At 39.9% G+C, this 21,302-nt stretch overlaps 2 protein-coding genes across 4 annotated transcripts in view; one reads left to right on the plus strand and one right to left on the minus strand.

Moving 5' to 3' along the window:
• LOC134749536 (uncharacterized) overlaps positions 1 to 6,241 on the minus strand; it is a 31,225-nt gene extending 24,984 nt beyond the window's left edge. For 2 of the 3 annotated variants that reach the window (XM_063684505.1, XM_063684503.1), the window contains exon 1: positions 32 to 6,240. In XM_063684505.1, the coding sequence (XP_063540575.1) occupies positions 32 to 6,099 (6,068 nt within the window). In that variant the 5' untranslated portion in view covers positions 6,100 to 6,240. Of the gene's footprint in view, positions 1 to 31 lie in introns of all 3 variants that reach the window. The other variant, XM_063684504.1, reaches the window with a different exon arrangement.
• A 2,615-nt stretch (positions 6,242 to 8,856) lies between these two features.
• The window catches only part of LOC134749361 (guanine nucleotide exchange factor subunit Rich), a 47,178-nt gene continuing 34,732 nt past the window's right edge, over positions 8,857 to 21,302 (plus strand). Inside the window, exons 1-12 of the mRNA XM_063684280.1 lie at positions 8,857 to 9,147; positions 9,268 to 9,375; positions 9,954 to 10,103; positions 11,681 to 11,864; positions 13,111 to 13,244; positions 14,461 to 14,552; positions 15,061 to 15,177; positions 15,491 to 15,647; positions 16,575 to 16,688; positions 17,357 to 17,526; positions 18,175 to 18,262; positions 19,112 to 19,280. Coding sequence (XP_063540350.1) covers positions 9,010 to 9,147; positions 9,268 to 9,375; positions 9,954 to 10,103; positions 11,681 to 11,864; positions 13,111 to 13,244; positions 14,461 to 14,552; positions 15,061 to 15,177; positions 15,491 to 15,647; positions 16,575 to 16,688; positions 17,357 to 17,526; positions 18,175 to 18,262; positions 19,112 to 19,280 — 1,621 coding nt within the window. The 5' untranslated portion in view covers positions 8,857 to 9,009. The remainder of the gene's footprint in view (positions 9,148 to 9,267; positions 9,376 to 9,953; positions 10,104 to 11,680; positions 11,865 to 13,110; positions 13,245 to 14,460; positions 14,553 to 15,060; positions 15,178 to 15,490; positions 15,648 to 16,574; positions 16,689 to 17,356; positions 17,527 to 18,174; positions 18,263 to 19,111; positions 19,281 to 21,302) is intronic.

Below are 21,302 nucleotides of genomic sequence, written 5' to 3' on the forward strand. Positions count from 1 at the left end.
TAACAAGGTAAATATTCGTGATTATATTTACCTATCAATTTCTTCATCATCTTTGCTTTTTACCGCTATCTCTTGATATTCAAAATATGTCTGAACAAAAGATTCTGGTAATTTTTCCAAGGGTATGATGGGGATTTGTTCATAAAGTTTTGTATCACTACTGAGAATCGGATAGCACTTCCATCCATTGCGTTCAGTGAATAATTCACTTTGCTCAGTTTCTTTGCCTAATAGATCTTTTTTTCCATTATTATCATGTTTAGTGTCCTCTTTGTCTGTACTTACTGATTCTTCTTTAGCAAGTTTAGCTTCTTTCTTCTTGCCAGGAGATTTTGTGGTAGGTTTTCGATTAGGTTTAGCCTCCTCCTCCTCAAACATTGGCATTGTAGGTGTGCATTCTAAAAGTTCTATTGGTTCCTGTGAATTTATTATCTCATCTGTCTCATTTTCACTATCCTTTGTCTTTTCATCTTTGTTTGATTTTTCTTCTGTAGTTTTCGATTCAGTCTCTGCATTTACTTTTGGTAAAATTTGGTCATAAACATATTTAACGTATTTATGATATGTAGAAATTTCATTTTGATCAACAGCAGTAAATCCAGTGAACTTATTATCTTCTTTGGAATTTGTTCCAGTTTCATCCTTGAATTTATTGGCAGTAGTATCCGTTGTTTGTTCTGTTGAATCTACATTATTACACTGTATCTCTTCATCCACAGGCGTGTTATTTTTAGCAGCCAATCGTGAACGTCTTGTTTCTTTTTTTGTTTCTTTTTCCTGCTTTGAGGTTTGTGCCACATTTTCAGAATCCGAATCGGATGACTCGCCTTTTTTCTCTTCTTGTCTAATTCGTTCTCGCATTCGTCTAGTAAGTATAACAAGCTCATTAACAGGAACAGGTTTGTCTTTTGACTGTACCTCTTTATTTTGTTTTGACTGGACTTCTTTGTTTTCTTTTGAAGGTACTTCTTTATTTTCTTTTGCAGGTTCTTTGGTTTGTTTTGGAGGCTCAGGCTTTTTTGTCTTACGTCTACCAGGTTTTCGTTTGTTGTTCTTTTTACTAACATTTTCACTGTCACTCCCGCTGTTTTCCAGAAGGCTTCCTTTAGCTGATTCAACAGTGAGAGGCTCAAATGTATGTGGTACTAGTAAACTCATACTTGTGTCATTTTCGTTATCAGAATCAGGTTCATGCTGTCTGCGGACTCGCAAAGCACTTTGACTAAATGTTTCATCATTCTCATTTTCATAAGTGCTAATATCATGTATCATTTTATTAGACCTCACAAATTTTTCAAAATTTTCTTCATCAAAACTTGTGCTATTTTGTCTTTGAATTGGTTCTCTACCAACAGGTAATGGGTCAACATTATCAAAAGATTCGGTTTTTGTAACAACACTTTCTGGTATGATGGTCATTTGATCAACATAATGATCAGGTTCAGTTTTAATAATCGGAACAAAGTTCTCTGCATTAGCAGGTGTCTCCTCTAAACCCGGTTCAGTTTTGATATTAGCAATAAGAGGATAATTCTCAGTTGCCACTTGAATATTATCATTTTCAGGGATGGGTTTTGACACATTTTTTTGTTTGTCAGATACAGCACAAGACATAAGTTCTTTCAACTGTACTTTAGAGATCCAACTTTCATTTTCCCTATGATCTTCATTATCTTCATCTTCATAAAAAGTGCCACCATCATCTTCATAATAATCTGAATTATCTTGATCATTTGTATTTTCCTCAATATTAAGGTATGCTTCTTCTGAGAGTGTATTAATGGCATTGATAGTTAGTGCTACAGATGGGGCTTTAGCACTTCCAGTTACTTGAAAATCATCAGCTCCATACAACTTTGATACAATGTCAAAGCATATATCAGCTAACTTTTTTACTTTATGGGGAGTTAAATTACATACAATTTCATTTTGGGACTTGGCAATGTCACTTATGTGACATTCATTTAGTAAACTTGTTATGCATTTAAATGCAATATGCTTCAAAGAATTTGGAGATCTAAATGAGAAAGTGTCATTAACACAAAAATCACTTGGCTTATTAGGTTGAAGAACTTTTTGGCCTTGTTGGATTACCTGTACACATAAAGTCAACAGTGACTTGACTTCTTGGCAATCATTACATGAGAAGTCACTTTCACAATATTCAGTTTCATCCATTTCACTATTAGACATTACAGTCTTATTGTCACTTTTTATGCTATTTGCAAAGTCAAGTCTGATTATGGTTGAATAACATAATGCTTTCAAAGAGGGTATATTTTGGTTTAGGATTTCTGAAGCATTTAGTAAACAAATGTCCTCTTCTTGATTGTCTTCGTCTTCGTCTGAACCCTCAATTTTATTTTTAGGTACAATCTCGGGAGCATTTACTTCTTGGCTGCAATGATCACATGAGAAGTCACTTTCACAATATTCAGTTTCATCAATTTCACTATTCGACATTACAGTCTTATTATCACTTTTTTTGCTATTTGCAAAGTCAAGTCTGATTATTATTGAATAACACAATGCTTTCAAAGAGGGTATATTTTGGGTTAGGATTTCTGAAGCATTTAGTAAACAAATGTACTCTTCTTGATTGTCTTCATCTTCGTCTGAATTTTCAATTTTATTTTGAGCTACAATCACGGGATCATTTACTAACAACTTATGTTGTGCCCTAAAATTCTGCTGATTTTTTTTCAGGTGCTCACAGCATGCAGAAAATAGTGTTTTTGGCTGAATAAACAGAGCTGCACTATTATCATTTGTGCATTCGGGAATGGAAAAAGTGTTGTTTGTATCAGTAGGTTCCGTCAGATAAAAGAGTTCATGCAGATTCTTCAAGCAAATTGATAAAAGTGTTTTCGGGTTGCTCAATTTGCTAACTTCACATTTTATTTTCTCACTAAGTTCATTGCCACTTTCACTCACACTTGGGTTACTTTCATTGTCCGTGAAAATCTCCTCAGTTCTAGAAATATTACCATTTGTAAGATTATCAGGTTCAACAGTAAAGTATTGACAGATGTATCTGTTATATCGCCAGGTAGACCATTCAGTGGATAAAAATGGAGCACAGGCAAATAATGCTTTCTGGCGATAATAATCCTCAAAAAAATCACTTACCATTTTTTCTGTAATTTTATTATCGGGTGGTTTTTTATTTCGGCTGTCCTGGGCTAAAAAAGACTGCGAGCCCTTTACTTTCTTTACCATCACCGAATCACTGATCCAGACAGTGTGTCTGCCTTTGATGTTAATATTTTTATTGCTCTTGACTTCTTCACTTGGCTTTTTAGCAATTTTGATAGAAAGTTCTTTATTTAAAAATACTGTTTTTGGGTTGAATTTGGGTTTGCTTTCTTTTTTCACTTCAACCTTTTGAGGTGGTGTTTCCCCAACTATTTCACAGTCACTATCACTGTCTTCTTTTTCCTTTTTGGGTGTAGGCTCTATTTTCTTCTCTTGTTCCCTGTATGATGATAGGTCATTTTCTTGAAGAAATTTTTCATATTGATTGGATAAGTCCTCTTCCATTTGCATAATATTATGTTTGGCAAGTTTCAGTAGTAAAAATGATTTCTTGACACAATAATCTATCTTAAAACTGTCTACCACATTAGTTGTGTTTATTTTCTTTTGAATAAAGTCATCAGACTTTTCAGTCATTAAGGTTCCTAATTCTGAAGTAGTTTTCACAATGCTAGTAAGGAATTTGCATGCATTTTCTGACTGTTCACTATTTAAAGGAACATTGGACTTCATTGAAAGTGTGCAGGGCCCACTAGTCTGAGTACTTGTAGTTTCAGTATGAACTTTGTTGGTTTGAGCAGATGCTTCTACTTTCTTCTTAACCTCATTTGCTTCTAAGACTGGGATTTCTATAGGTGCCACTACGCTTGGTGATGAGCTTGATATTTTAGGCACTTTTTTAATTTTTAAATTAGTGCCCTGTGTTTTCTTTGCCAGGAAGTTTTCAAACTCCTTACTTGAACCCCAAGTATTTGAAGACTGTGGACGCGGTGTAGGTTTGATTTCATTATTTACAGATGGTTGCTCTTCAGTATCATCACACAAATCCTGAACTGTATTAGGAGAAAACCTCCAAGGCTCTTTTTTATCTTCAACTGTATTTAAACTTGATGAATTCATAGGACTCTGGCTAATTACTTTTGAAATAAGGGGCATTTTCTCTCCTAATTGAATCTCTTGTTTCTTTCGCCCTCTTTTCTTTGTTGTCATTTTTAGCTCTTCTAACTCATCTAGTGCATCACCAACTGCACTATCTGAGGAGTCTATGGAGCTAGTTCTTCCTTTTCTTCCTGGTATGTATTCATCATCAGAGTTATACCTGCCACTTTTCTTTTTTTTCCTTGGTTCATCATCATCCGACAGCTCAACATTAGCAAATGGATCTTCATCAGAATCATCATCATTTCTGTATTTTAACGTTTTCCTCGCGTTTCTTCTCTTAGGTCTCTTAGAAGTATCTTCAATAAGAAGTGACTCATCCATACACTTATTTTCAACTTCGTCGCCTATAATATTTTCTGCAGTGGTATTTTCTGTAGTTACATTTTCTGTTACATTTTCTGTAGTTACATTTTCTGTAGTTACATTTTCTGTAGTAACATTTTCTGTAGTAACATTTTCTGTAGTTATATTTTCTGTTGTAACATTTTCCGTTGTGACATTATCTGTTGTAACATTTTCTGTCAATGGGGTGTCTGTTTCTGTTGTGGTGGCATCATTGTCTTTGATGACCTCAGACTGGGTTATTGGCTCACTAGGAGCGCTTGCACTTTCATCAATTCCATTATCCAAATCTGCCTCAGGTTCAGCTAATGGTGAAGAAGGCATTTCTTGCAACCCTTGCAATATGGGGTCCTTGGCTTCAGATGCTCTTTCACAGTCAATTGATGTTTTTAGCTGACTTAAGCACATGTCTTCCTCATCATCATCTTCATCCTCCTCTGATTTCTCAATATTAGAAAGGTTGTCCTGTAATTTACGCAACTTGTCTTCAAGTTGGGACAAATTTTCAACCATTTTATTAAGGTCTTTCATTTCAGAAGAGCTGGCAGTGACAGGTAAAGAATCCCCATTGACTGTTGTTTGGTTTTCAGTTATATCATTCAGACTTGAATTTTTCCTTGGCCGACCTCTTCTACGGGAAACTCTTGGACTTTCAACTACTGGACTTTGCGAGCTTCCAGTATCTTTAACTGGTGGAGCTCTTCTACGAGGAACTTTTGGACTTAGAACTTCTGGACTTTCCAAGCTTCCAGTGTCACTTACAGGTGGCTCTTTCTTTTTCCTGCCCCTTTTTCTAGTTACAGGGACTTGTTCAGTGGGAGTGTCCATACTCTGACTTGGTGATGCAAGAAAGCCATTTGTGTCAGTTTGAATTGAGTCAATGTTGTTGTTTGGGGAGTGTAGTGTATTCTCAGAGAGAGGTTCTGAACTTATATTTGCACTAATATCACTAGAAACGTCTGTGCCGAAATTAATGGAGGTTGAATCATTAAATGGTATTGTTTTCCTACCTCTGCCCTTGCCTCGCCCTCTCCCTCTTCCCCGTCCTCTCCCTCTGCCTCTGCCCCTACCTCTACCTTGTTTCGAAGGAGATACGCTAGTAGGAGGACATACTTCTGAGCTGCTCACCGCTTCTATCTCCACTGTCTCGTCCACCACCATGTCTACGTCGTTGTCCACATCGTTACTTACTGCATAACTTTGTTCTTGCACATAATCGGTTTCAAGTGAATTATTAGGTTCCGAGTTGGCCTCGTTTCCAAGATCAAATGTGGTATTCGTTTCGTCTGGCTCATCTTCGTTGATGTTCACTTCGCTGCCTACATCCAAGTTGCAGTAACTTAGTTGTGATTGATCCTCGTTGTTGGTGGACGACACGAGATCGTTTTCTATGGACATATCGCTTAATTCGGCCACATCAACGGCAGCAGGCTGCGAGCACTCTCTGCCAGGAGAGGAGACACTCTCATTTTCTAAATACAAGGAATTTGATTGGGATACCTCAAAAGCCTCTCCGGCAGCGGAGAGGTTGTTTACATTCATGTCCATTTCTTCAGACATGTTATAAAGTAGTTACACAAATCATAGTAGATATTTCCGGTAAAGAACTGTTACATACTAATTGGCTAAAACGATAGCACATAGAATCGCAGTAAAACAAAAAGAAATCAAGGTTTTAAGTTAAGCAAAATCTAAACTCGAATCGCCATCGCCATTGCATTGTATCGGTACGCGGAAGAAGAGGCGTTTTTAAGGGTCATTTTTTTTTGCAGTGTTGTCAACATCATAGGTATTCAGATCACAATCAAATGCAGGTTTTGAATATTATTTGTGAACTAAAGTAACAGCAAAATTATTAAATATACACATAATGTATTTATTTAGCATTTTTTGTTTTCAACAATATCATGGCTTGAACAGATTACAGAAACCGGTTTAGCCAGAACCGGTTAATTTTCCAATCGATCATGTGTTTGGCGCTCCACACATGGGCTGAAATTAGCATGAATCTAGTGTAATGCTAGGTCTATGGAAATTAGGTACCTACCTATTTTTTTTTATATGAAAAAACTAAATGATATATAATAGATACTAATCTGAATTTATTCCTTGATCATAAGCCCGCTCCAGACTACGCGGCGCGGCGCTCGATTTCGCTGATTAGCGAACTAGACTCCACACTCGCGTTCGCGGCTTCGCGCCGCGATCCGCGCACGAGTGTGGAGGGCCCTATAAAGATTCTGGTGCTGATTATTTCAGTCCCTGTGTGCCGGCTTTATTTGTAAATATTAACTTTTCATAGTAGTATTGATTTCTATCTAGTTCACGTTAATCTACAATTTATATTTTATATGTTGCCTGTTGGCCTTTTATTCTAACAAATACATAAGTTAAGGAAGTGGTTAGGAAGTAATCGTTAGTGAAACCCACTCCACTAAGGCAAAAAAATTCTTCAGGATAAAATATGCCGCTGAGTGCCTTACCCAGTGAGTATTATATTCTTTGCTTACCACCAACATCAAAAAGTCGAAAATCGTTAGAAATTTTCTGTACCTAAACCGATATCTGCCTCTCTATCGTTTGGATATGCAAGAGCGATAGAAAGACAGTAAGTGACATTCAATCATTCGACGTTGGCGTTGGGCCTCTGAGCCTAAAGGGGCCCACTGACTATCAGTCCGCCTGACGATATCGGCCTGTCACTTAGAACAAAAATTTGACAGTTCCGAAACTTCCGAACAACTGACAGGCCGATATCGTCCGGAGGACTGATAGTCAGTGGGCTCCTTAAGGTCTGTTGTTTTTAAGCTAAGCTCGTCCCGACAATCTATTCCGTTTTTTTTAAACCGCAAACTGAAAGCGCCGTTCCACCCCAAACCATTTCTATCGTATATATATTGGTTTGTTCGTTTATGCAAGATTGACCTTGACAAGAGAAGGTGAAGAGCGGCAGAAAATGGAACTTCAATTTTCGTGGTAGGCCCTTAGGCCAGGGTTTCATATTTGTTATTGCTTTTCATTGAAGATCAGGACTTAATATTATTATATTTTATACATTTTTTAGAAGGGTAACATATATGTTCACCGTTGACCGCAGTACACTGTTAGAAATCGACATTATTACATATCAATAAATCCCATTAGATTAGAAATTCTATTCTTTGAAATACCGGCAATAAATGAAACCAGTTACCGTTGGCCGGTAACCGGGGAAACCGGTTGACCGGGTCTTTATTGATGATAACCGGTTTTAATTCTTTTTTTTTATATAATCTGTTAAATAAAGAGGTTAAAAAAAAACGCCTTCGTTGTGTAAAATGTTGCCATTTAATAACATTTTAATCTGAGATTTTAAAGGATAGTCCAGACGATGTCCAGACGGGATGATCAAATCGACCGATTTGATCAGAAACTAAATTGGCGTCAATCTTTAAATTAAAAAAATGCCCCCAAACGCGAATACTAGTCAAAAATTTGTATTCTTGCGTCCGCACCTCCATTTAAAAAAAGTAAAAGTAAAAATCATTTATTGTACACAAAGATTTAGGCAGAAACAAAAATTATCTGGTCTTAAAACTAAGTCAATTATGTACATTTATGCATTTACAATGCAATTTTAACAGTAATATTGGTCATAATCGGCTATCGAAATCATTGATCTGATTTGATCGGACTATTTAATGTGTTTGACGAAAAATTGTCTTGTCTGGACACACCTTAAGCCTAGTCTGGCCGAACACGCACGGAATTTCATTGGTTTCCGTATGGAATGACAGGTGGGAACGAGGCGTCGCTCTACAAATGTATAGCGCTGTCTCGCTTACACCTTACCTGTCATTCCGCACGGAAAATTACGTGCGTCTGCGGCCAGGGTAAAAGTCAATTTATGTTCTTATATTATACTATGAAATTCAGTTTTGTTCCTTAATTATAATATTTATTACCTATTTCTATAAGTTTTGTAATTTGTATTATAGTTTGTCAAAGGACTGTCTCATTTCAGACATAGACAGAGAGAATCATACTATCTTTGTCTTACACTAGTACTGGCACCCAAAAGAAAAGGATAAGTATAGTTTTTTTGTTCTTATTTACTGCCAATTCGGTTTGCCCAACTATAACTAGTATGATATTCTGTACACAAAGTTCAAGTACTTGTTTTAAAACGGTAACTCACTACCGCACCGTACCGCATCGCGACCTTGGTGCGGTGCGGTAGTGTATTAATACATTTGCAATAAAATAAATAGCATTTGCATCTAGTAACACTGACATTGGAATGTCAAAAAATTGACAAATCAAAATGAGACTTCGAGACGTGTTGTGTTGTGTAGTAGAGTATTTACTTGCTAAATTATGCGTTAACTCTCGTTTCATGTAACATGCTTTATAAATTATAGCAAGCTAAACGGCTGTTGCCTACCGGAATCAATATTCAATTGCTAGTGCATCAAATGTTGATTCAGCACAATGTACTTTCCAATAGGATGGCCCAAAGTTCTGAAAAATCCTACAGCAGATCATCAAATCATTCAGATTGTTTCAAACAGAGATAAAATATTGTTCGCTTCGCTTAGCGAGGACTGTTTAATGGTATGGTTTTGTAAGGTAAGTCGAAAATCTGATGTTGTTTAATGAATTAGTTAAAATGAAGTAAACAATCCTTTTTGTAACAAGAAATGAGTACAATATTGACTAAAATTACATTTTTCTCTTCTTGTGTTCCAGCCAAGTGTACCTATTGTGCATCACAAGCGTAGCACTGAATCCTTGCAGCGCCTTGGGGTTAATGTTGGAGTGGAATGGAAGCCAGACTCTTCAATGATATGCATTTCGGTAATAAATATAAATTATCTGTCTGTAATATAATATAATCCCATAGTGTTCATTGTCAGTAGATCTTATAAAAATAATCTATTGTAGTTGAGAATGTTTATAAGTATTCTCTTGATGATTCCATTCTATCAAGATAATTACTATATTACAAGGCTTTTACTATTTATGTATATACTATGTGAAAAGGCTTTCATTACGTGACATATATTATGATATTATTACATATTTGAAATATAATGAAGTAGGTATTAAACTAACAAAAAGTATAAAAAATATTAAATGATGCTTATAAAACCCCAATCACAAAAAAAAACACTCCAACCAACAGGTTAGCCTGCAGTATATGCAAAAACTTAAGCTAAATATTTCAAATAAACTAAAAAACATAACTTAGATAGCTAAGAATATAATTATGTGACTATTTGTGATGTTTTCAATTAAAAGGTACCATATTGTTGCTTGTTGATAAGGTTGATTTCAAATTGAAGTTATATGGAAATAGCACCTTATTGACAACCGGCAATAAGTACCCTGTTGGTTGAAAATGGCACATTTGTTTCCCATATTTTTTATTGCAGACATCAGAAGGACATTTGATTCTGTATAATGTGGAAGTAGTGAGTGACCAGACTGCATACCAGCAGTATGACCCTCCTACTGCTAGCCTGCGGAGAGACTCCGCTGAATTGTTTGTGAAAGAAGTCATACCTTCTCTGAAGATAACATTGGTTTGTTTTATTTTACTTTTATTATGCCTTTGCAAGGCCTTTAATGTTATTATACAGTTATGAAAACCCCCCATAACCTACCTCTAGTATTAATAGGAACAGAGTAACATTTCTTGTTGTTGTGTGTAGGAATAATAGAAGCTTGCAATGCTATTACAAGACGACAAGTGAAACATGAAACCATACTAATACTGTCAGACAGTAAATCGGTACTACAAGCGCTATGCAGCGACAAACTTACTTCAGAGCTTATACTTGAATGTCATCGGAGCCTCACTGAAGTGAGCAAAGAAGGCAACAAAGTAACAGTACAATGGATAAAGGGGCATAGTGGATCAAGAGGAAACGATGCAGCGGATGAACTGGCCAGGAAAGGTTCAGAGACACCGGCTATGGACCTGAGCCAATCATGCCCCTACCAATATCCTACATACACAACCAGCTAGAACAACATCACAGACAACTGCACAACAAGTACTGGAATGAAATGAAGACATGCAGGCAAACCAAAGAAATTCTACCGGAACTGAACCACAAGCTTACCAAAATATTACTGAAAACACCAAGAAGCCAACTACGTAAAATAGTAGGATTAATAACAGGACATAACACACTAAACAAACTCCTACATAATATGGGTAAAAGGGACAGCCCCATGTGCAGAGCGTGCATTTCCATGCACTTCCGAATGGGCTTCCGAAGAAGAAACAACAAAACATATTCTCCTAGACTGTTAACAGGTAGAAGTATATAGGAGCAAATACCTAGGGATCCATGCACACTAAAGGAGGCAACTAGCAACCTGAAGACTTTGCTAGGCTTCGTGGAGGAGCTGGGGTGGTTAGAGTAGCGCTACCTCGTTTCACGCAAAATAGGCACATTAGATGTCGAGTTGCGGAAAATGCCCAGCAAAACTAACTAACTAACGAATGGGAACAGAGAGATGGGATTTGTTTTATTTTGTGAAACACAGTGCTAGTACTTGTTACTACAATACAATACAATGTTGTTTCCTACACTATTGATTATATAAACTGTCATTAAACTCTTAAATGGAAACAGGAACCTTATTCCTCCGTCCCCTTTTTACCATCGGACTACAAGACAAACGGCACTCCGGCATTGCTTCATGGTAGGAACTCGAAGAATACGCACGAAACGTTTTGCTTCCACATTTCTTGTGCGAACTGCCAAGGAATGGAACGCCCTGCCCGAGTCTGTGTTTCCGCATGAGTACAATCTGGGGCTCTTCAAGCCAAGAGTTAATAGGTATCTCATAGGTTAGCGTGCTCCACCGTAGACCGCATCGTTACTTGCCATCAGGTGGGATCGTGGTCAAACGCCTAAATCATAAAAAAAACTGTCCACTGGGCATCTATTCCCCCTACAATAATTTTGGTGGTTCCTTATAAAAAGATGAAGTTCAATATTATACAAATGCATGACAATTAAAAATATATGTATATATAATGGGTACTGTGCTGTGTGTTCTATCATCTTTGCATATTCACTCTCTGGTAATGAATGGCCTCTTTATTTATTCTTGCAGCCTTTAAAAATATTCTTCTTGATTTCAGTTTAAAGAAGTACTAGTATGGGATGGTCAGATCACGCGTATGTGCTGTATATCAGGCACAGAAATCTTGGTGTGCACAACTAGAGCACACTTGCTCCGGTACCGGTGGGACGGCTCGCAGAATCGCGACTACTGCCTCGACCTTGGAAGGATACCCTTCTCTATCAACCAACAAGTCTCTAAAGGTTCTAAACTTTATCATATTATGTTAAACTTAAAGCAACACTAATATGCTGTGCCTAGAAGCTAAAAGCGTCACAAGTCACAACATAAATTATGAAATAAAACTATGAAAACGGATTATATCGCGTATATTGAATTTATAATACATCCCGACGTTTCGAACCCTTTACAGCTTTTCAGCTTTTTCATAGTTTTATTTCATGAGTAACTATCGCGGTAACCGAAGACAATATTAACATAAATTATGTTATATATGAAATTGTTTTTAGGGTTCCGTACCCAAAGGATAAAAACGGGACCCTATTACTAAGACTCCGCTGTCCGTCTGTCTGTCACCAGCCTGTACCTCATGAATCGTGATAGCTACACAGTTGAAATTTTCACAGATGATGTATTTCTGTTGCCGTTATAACAACAAATACTAAAAAAGTACGGAACCCTCGGTGCGCGAGTCCGACTCGCACTTGGCCGGTTTTTATATTTACGTATCTTTCGTCTAGTAGTCTCTATATTGTAAAGCGAAAATATAAGACAATAAAATAAAAAATAAATAAAATATAAGATATTCGTATGCTAGATGTTGTATAGTCCAGACTTATGTGGTTATCATTATAACAGTGATATGGATCTCCACGTGTCACTCGAGTATGTGAGGCGGCTCTATGTGCGTTTATAGCAATGAGGATATAATAAGATAGAGCGGTACTGTCATAGTAAATTTTGTAACCACTGTAAATTCACTGCCATCTATCGACATACTTTAAAACTAAAAATGAAGATTTATAAAAATACGTTAAAATGTATTTAAATATGGATAAATGATTTTTTTATTTGCATTAATTATTTGTATATGATTTTGACCCATGTTCTTTCACTGGTATGCGTTAAAATTATAAATAACAAACGAAACAGTCAACGCCCTCTATACGAGAGTGGGCCAAAACTAGTGGCGCCATCTGATCGGGAATCAAATTTTCGTGATTTTCGAGGCACGTTTTTTCCTTAGACTGTATCCATCTATTACGGAGTTATATCTATCTTTGGTTTATAGCAATATACCGCTCGCTTACCGTAGCGGCGTGCGGATACGCTTCCAATATGAAGACTGCCATAGGTCCACTTGGCATAGAATGACAATACTATTCTGTCTAATACTTAGGCTCCCCAGCGATCACGATCAACTTTATTTGTAATTACGTTTGACCATATAATCAACTAATGCACTAATGTTTTATAAACTGTTTTCAGCGGAGCCCATCCTAGAAGACAACACGCACGTGAACGACATCGAGTACTCGCCTCTAGTGTGCGGGTTCGGAATAACCCTTAACGACGGGCGCGCGGCCTACCTCACTGCGCCCAACCTCAAATTTGATCCTAATGTAAGCATTCGAGCAACTAATTCAGTATGTATTTTGCTGTGAAACTATTGGTCATCAAAAGCCTTGAATTAATCATCATCATTTCCAGTCTATATACGTAAAATACATTCCACAGACTGAACTGCTGGGCATAGGAATTGTACAACAAACTGCATCATCATTATTTCCAATCTATATACGTAAAATACATCCCACAGACTGAACTGCTGGGCATAGGAATTGTACAACAAACTGCAGAATTTGCATTGAAATATGAATGAATGCAATCAGAAAGTGGCGATGTAATTTTGCAGCTGGGTGTACAAGAGGGTTTTGGGCTATAATCCTTAGCTAACCAAAGTGGAATAGGCACCTCACGTACACCTATGTATTTCTTAGTATTTAGTAAAAGTTTTACTCATCAAAATGTAATATGATATAGTCTATGATTAGTCAGCCTTTCTCAGCTGTGATTTATATTTACATACATATGTATTTTTGATTAGTTTTTCATAAAATAACATTTTTACTACCTCAGATAATGTTGGATACCAATTTGAGGGTAAGGTTATGTAGGTGTGCTAATTTTCTGTTGTTTGAACAGAGGAAGTCAAATATATGTATGCAATTTTTTGCCTTATTACAATGAAATATGTTGCATAGTAAACATATATGTGACATCAACTGGCCCCAACCTTTAACTTGCACAAAATGGATCATTTAGTCACTAACATAAGTCGCACCATCTTATTTTTACCCGACTGCCGAAGGAAGGTTAAAATATTCACAAAAAAATGCTCCAGATGCTATATAACTGTATTCGGACTAATTCTTATTAACTTTTAGTGCTTTTCAAGTAATTGTGTGCACAAATTGATTATATTAGATATATGTCGCTATCCAAGGTAATTGTAGTTAACAACATTTTGAGTGAGTGTAAGTTGTAAGCTATACTTTACCAACGTGAAATTGAACTTAAAATTTCGCTAAGATATAGTTGAAAGTATTTATGTGTTTACAATTAAGAATTCTTAGCTCACAGGAATAAAAATCAGTCAACAATTGCTTATTACTTTTTAACAATAATCAATATATTTTTACGAAGTTTTGCAAATTTATTTAATCATTTTAAAAAAAATCAAGCTGAGCGAAAGATATATTATAGACTACAGACTTTGTTTGGTTCTCAGTTGTAACTATTATAATGGAATTTTTACCTCATTTGATCATATTTCAGGCGGTCCAGGGCATCTGGGCACCGGCCATAGATGACGCGACGTGCGTCCGCGTCAACCATAAATTTAGACTTATCGCCATTGGTAGAAAGAAGTAAGTACTCTTTACATTCACAACAGACCTTTGCTTTATAGTTTGCTTTGTATATTTTATAGTTTCGGAAAACCCCCTTTTCCAACTTTTTGCACGTTCTTTATACATGGACCCCACAGATTACACAGACGCTGCATTATGTAGCACCTACGAAGAGCGCGAGGTCACCACACAATTTGATGGCGTTATTCATAAACGCCTGTCAAATCTAACAAACAGTTGCTAATCGTTTGTCCCTTTCCGTCATATTGACAATTCCGTTTGTCCGAAAGGGACAAAATATAAAAGGGGTTGATGAATGAGGTTTAATTTTTAAATGCTTCGCCTCGAGGAGTTCAAGAGTTTTAGATATGTTTAATTCACATAAGAACTACTTAACGCGGACGCTACTAAAATAATGATATAGAGGTCGTGATTCTATACTAAATTACTACGGGAGAGCCTGTGTGATGAACGCGAGATGTCTTTGTCAGAAAAGTTTTTTTTTTTACATTTGTCTTGTTTTCAGTTCACAAGTGGACGTGTATACGATCGACGAGGCGACAGGAGGTTTAGAGCTTTCTCACACAATGGTGCTAAGTTCCAAAGATTTCCCGGGTGACCCTGGACCCGTTAAATGTATAAGGTCGGTTTGTCATTTATTAGTTTTCATCCTTATCATATCACAGTAAAGTTCAATTTTAAACGCTACGGAAACCTATTGTTTTGCTTATGACTTATACTGGCACTTGGCAGCCAAGTATCAATCAATTAGGTTTATAAAACGCCCGTTTCGTTTAGCTTCAGCGTTAGACACCTAAGTGTGATGAATTTTAATCCTTATTTCAGTAGTTTTAAGGTTGATATGTGTTGTAGGTTACAACGCACAGCTGCATATTTACAGTGACAGTAACTATGATCCTTACGGCACTATTGTTAAGGTTGATTATTAATTATAGGTGGACGGCTGACGGTCGAGCAGCAGCTGTCAGTTGGGAGAAGGGTGGAATCTCAGTATGGAGTACTTTTGGAGCGTTGCTCATGTGCTCTTTGGCGTGGGACTACGGCCTCAACCAGGATTTAAGCAAACACAACCCACTCTGCGTGTCTAGTATGGTAAATATAACTATGTCTGTGACGTAAGGTTCAAAATTGGGTGAAATCTAAGCATGGAACACATTTGGACCATTTATGATGTGATCACTCGCGTGGGACTACGGCCTCAACCAGGACTTGAGTAAGCACAACCCACTCGTCGTATCCAGCATGGTAAATTAGACTCTATGTCTGCGGAGTAAGGTTCAAAATTGGGTGAAATCTAAGCATGGAACACATTTGGACCATTTATGATGTGATCACTCGCGTGGGACTACGGCCTCAACCAGGACTTGAGTAAGCACAACCCACTCGTCGTATCCAGCATGGTAAATTAGACTCTATGTCTGCGGAGTAAGGTTCAAAATTGGGTGAAATCTAAGCATGGAACACATTTGGACCATTTATGATGTGATCACTCGCGTGGGACTACGGCCTCAACCAGGACTTGAGTAAGCACAACCCACTCGTCGTATCCAGCATGGTAAATTAGACTCTATGTCTGCGGAGTAAGGTTCAAAATTGGGTGAAATCTAAGCATGGAACACATTTGGACCATTTATGATGTGATCACTCGCGTGGGACTACGGCCTCAACCAGGACTTGAGTAAGCACAACCCACTCGTCGTATCCACCATGGTAAATTTGACTATGCCTGCGGAGTAAGGTTCAAAATTGGGTGAAATCTAAGCATGGAGAACATTTGGTCTGCGAAGTAAAGTTCAAAGTTGGGGTTCAAATACTTTGGAGTGTTACTCCACGTCCAGTGTGGTAAATATAACAGTGACATTTATGTAGGCGGAAGGTTATAAAGCTTAGTTGGATGGTTAGTGTGGTACTTTTGGAGTGTTAGTCAAGTGTCTGGTTACACATACATATAACCCGCTTGTCGTGTCGCGTTTGCCAGATCTGGACGTACTATTACGTTAATTTTGGTTTATGTTTCAGGAATGGGCTACAGAAGGTTATCAGCTGTGGATGGTGAAGGTGGAAGCCGACTCGAATACGAATCTGATACAGCTGGACTTTATCAAGAGTCCACTCAGTGTTAACCCTTGTATGGTAAGGACAATTTACTCGCACTTGTTAATTATAAGAGTAGGTAAATCAATTTTATCACCAGTCGTTTATGCATATATATAAAAAAAAAACTATTAGTACAAACATACATACTTAATTTCAGAATATAAATGATGAGTTTTTTTTTATAAATTTAAATTTAAATTTATTTCAATTTCAATTTATTTATTTCCTTTAAATACAAAATTATTAAAACATTATATGCCTGTTAATTTTACGGTACAGCTAATCGCATATTGTAGTCATGATGTAGACCAACTATTGACATGACAGTGGCGTGAAAATATTATTTAACATTCATATGGGCAATCAATTGAGCATTGATATCCATGTCGCCATTAAATTCTTAGCAAAAGTATCAAAACAAAAAGAAAAAACCGGCCAAATGCGAGTCGGACTCGCGCACCGAGGGTTCCGTACTTATTAGTATTTGTTGTTATAGCGGCAACAGAAATACATCACCTGTGAAAATTTCAACTGTCTAGCTATGACGGTTCATAAGAAGCCTGGTGACAGACAGACGGACAGCGGAGTCTTAGTAATAGGGTCCCGTTTTTACCCTTTGGGTACGGAACCCTAAAAATGATCCTTAGAATTTGCAACAAAACAAAAAGCTTAGCAAAATGAGTGTACATGTTTTTAATTTACAGAGCAACCAACAGCACCTTTACCTGCAAGCGGACGACAAACTCTACGTCAATCTAGAAGACAACCTGACGAAGCGGACAAAGATGTCCATCATAGACTCCTCCGCCGAGACTTATCAGGAGACCGGACTCGACCAGCCGAGTCCCGAGTATGACACCAGCGCTAAATACAGGTGAATCTTACCCCTTCAAGAAGATATAGAAGTCAACCTAGGAGACAACCTGATGAAGTGGACCAAAATATCCATCACAGACTCCTCCGCAGAGGCCCGAGACTTATAAGGAGACCGGACGCGATCGGCCGAATCCCGAATATGACACCAGCGCTAAATACAGGTGAGTCTTACCTTAGAGAGATATTAAGTCAACCTACAAGACAACCTGACGAAGCGGACCCAGATGTCCATCATAGACTCCTCCGCTGAAACCTATCAGGAGACCAGACTCGACCAGCCGAGTCCTGCGTACGACACCAGTAGGCCTAGCATAGGAGCGGTGCAACCGTATATTGCCCGCTAGATAAACTACCCGTCACTCTCTAATTAACACAGTTAAAATAGGCGGGTAGTCTATCTCGCCCTGACGCGCCGCTCTTGTGCTGGGCCTACAGTGCCATACAGGAGATCCTTTTTACGACAACTGGACGACATCTACGTCTACCTAGGAGACCAACTGACGAAATCGAAGAAGTCCATCATAAACATACTTAATTGCCCAAAAAAAGACCCTGAAGCTTTTAATTTAGTTTTAATTTCGACCCTATGATATGGCGTCAGTGGGAAGCGAGAGGTTAAATGCTTAAAAAAATCTCATTTCTACAGAGAATACGTGGATGACAATGAGTGCAGAAAGCAGTGGATTGTCCTGCCCCTGCCTGCTACGTATATCGCAACAAATTGGCCACTGAGAGTAAGTTTTCAAATATTTTTTAAACATGATAAAGTTAATAGTAGATTGTTAACCAAGGGATGAAAAGCACTCATTTCTGCTGAGGTGTTTTGGCGCTCGAACGCAGTGAGAGCGCCAATAGTCCGAGGCAGAAATGATGCCTTTCACCCGAGTTAAACACTCTACTTTTCATTTCGAATACGAGAAAAGTAAAATGCATGTATTTTGTTAAAAACATGGCTAAGTATACATTTTTATAGTATTTCTTGAGGGTACTTTCAATTAACAATTCAGGCAAAAGTATCGTTATTTATGGAATGGAGAGTCAAACATCAAAATGGAAATTTTATAACAAATCCATTTAAACTCAAATTTCAATTGCGTATCGTAACAAAATTAAAAAAATCGTACTTCGAACGTGAAATGCTCTAGTGCAGACACGTATCATTTTCTGCGCACCTTTTAGAACAACAATGACTCTCTTTCAGAGCATGAGAAATGAAAATGGATTTTATGATTTGTTACACTCAGTTTTTTATTATGTACTGCTGCATGCTGTCACTCTACCTCTATATTGACATCGTTTATATTTATTTCAAACAAATACTCGTACCATTCCTTGAAGGTATACCAACGACCAGTTAAGTTGCTATACCCGCGTCAAGCCATTGTGGATTTAATTGCGTATATTTTTTTAATACGAATCCACCAGTAGTGTTGCAAACCGGAACACACGAAATTTCCATTAAAATATTTACTTCATGTCATTAAGGTTCGATTTTCAATAAAAATGTGTTTGGAGTTGGTTCCCGTTTTCAAAACTGCGTCCCCAATGAACGTCAAATGTTAATATTGTATTTGTCCATTCAGTATAGCGCCATAGACGAGACCGGAGTGAACGTGTGCGTGGCAGGTCGCGCCGGCCTCGCGCACTACAGCTGCGCCGCGCGCCGCTGGAAGCTGTTCGGCAACGAGTCGCAGGAGAAGGAGTTCACCGTCACCGGCGGCATGCTGTGGTGGCGCGACTACATCGTCATAGGTGACACACCCACGGATGTATATAGATACTGTTTCATAGACCGGAGTGAACGTGTGCGTGGCAGGTCGCGCCGGCCTCGCGCACTACAGCTGCGCCGCGCGCCGCTGGAAGCTGTTCGGCAACGAGTCGCAGGAGAAGGAGTTCACCGTCACCGGCGGCATGCTGTGGTGGCGCGACTACATCGTCATAGGTGACACACCCACGGATGTATATAGATACTGTTTCATAGACCGGAGTGAACGTGTGCGTGGCAGGTCGCGCCGGCCTCGCGCACTACAGCTGCGCCGCGCGCCGCTGGAAGCTGTTCGGCAACGAGTCGCAGGAGAAGGAGTTCACCGTCACCGGCGGCATGCTGTGGTGGCGCGACTACATCGTCATAGGTGACACACCCACGGATGTATATAGATACTGTTTCATAGACCGGAGTGAACGTGTGCGTGGCAGGTCGCGCCGGCCTCGCGCACTACAGCTGCGCCGCGCGCCGCTGGAAGCTGTTCGGCAACGAGTCGCAGGAGAAGGAGTTCACCGTCACCGGCGGCATGCTGTGGTGGCGCGACTACATCGTCATAGGTGACACACCCACGGATGTATATAGATACTGTTTCATAGACCGGAGTGAACGTGTGCGTGGCAGGTCGCGCCGGCCTCGCGCACTACAGCTGCGCCGCGCGCCGCTGGAAGCTGTTCGGCAACGAGTCGCAGGAGAAGGAGTTCACCGTCACCGGCGGCATGCTGTGGTGGCGCGACTACATCGTCATAGGTGACACACCCACGGATGTATATAGATACTGTTTCATAGACCGGAGTGAACGTGTGCGTGGCAGGTCGCGCCGGCCTCGCGCACTACAGCTGCGCCGCGCGCCGCTGGAAGCTGTTCGGCAACGAGTCGCAGGAGAAGGAGTTCACCGTCACCGGCGGCATGCTGTGGTGGCGCGACTACATCGTCATAGGTGACACACCCACGGATGTATATAGATACTGTTTCATAGACCGGAGTGAACGTGTGCGTGGCAGGTCGCGCCGGCCTCGCGCACTACAGCTGCGCCGCGCGCCGCTGGAAGCTGTTCGGCAACGAGTCGCAGGAGAAGGAGTTCACCGTCACCGGCGGCATGCTGTGGTGGCGCGACTACATCGTCATAGGTGACACACCCACGGATGTATATAGATACTGTTTCATAGACCGGAGTGAACGTGTGCGTGGCAGGTCGCGCCGGCCTCGCGCACTACAGCTGCGCCGCGCGCCGCTGGAAGCTGTTCGGCAACGAGTCGCAGGAGAAGGAGTTCACCGTCACCGGCGGCATGCTGTGGTGGCGCGACTACATCGTCATAGGTGACACACCCACGGATGTATATAGATACTGTTTCATAGACCGGAGTGAACGTGTGCGTGGCAGGTCGCGCCGGCCTCGCGCACTACAGCTGCGCCGCGCGCCGCTGGAAGCTGTTCGGCAACGAGTCGCAGGAGAAGGAGTTCACCGTCACCGGCGGCATGCTGTGGTGGCGCGACTACATCGTCATAGGTGACACACCCACGGATGTATATAGATACTGTTTCATAGACCGGAGTGAACGTGTGCGTGGCAGGTCGCGCCGGCCTCGCGCACTACAGCTGCGCCGCGCGCCGCTGGAAGCTGTTCGGCAACGAGTCGCAGGAGAAGGAGTTCACCGTCACCGGCGGCATGCTGTGGTGGCGCGACTACATCGTCATAGGTGACACACCCACGGATGTATATAGATACTGTTTCATAGACCGGAGTGAACGTGTGCGTGGCAGGTCGCGCCGGCCTCGCGCACTACAGCTGCGCCGCGCGCCGCTGGAAGCTGTTCGGCAACGAGTCGCAGGAGAAGGAGTTCACCGTCACCGGCGGCATGCTGTGGTGGCGCGACTACATCGTCATAGGTGACACACCCACGGATGTATATAGATACTGTTTCATAGACCGGAGTGAACGTGTGCGTGGCAGGTCGCGCCGGCCTCGCGCACTACAGCTGCGCCGCGCGCCGCTGGAAGCTGTTCGGCAA

The sequence above is a fragment of the Cydia strobilella genome, chromosome 18, assembly GCF_947568885.1.
Source record: "Cydia strobilella chromosome 18, ilCydStro3.1, whole genome shotgun sequence".
Classification (NCBI taxonomy): domain Eukaryota; kingdom Metazoa; phylum Arthropoda; class Insecta; order Lepidoptera; family Tortricidae; genus Cydia; species Cydia strobilella.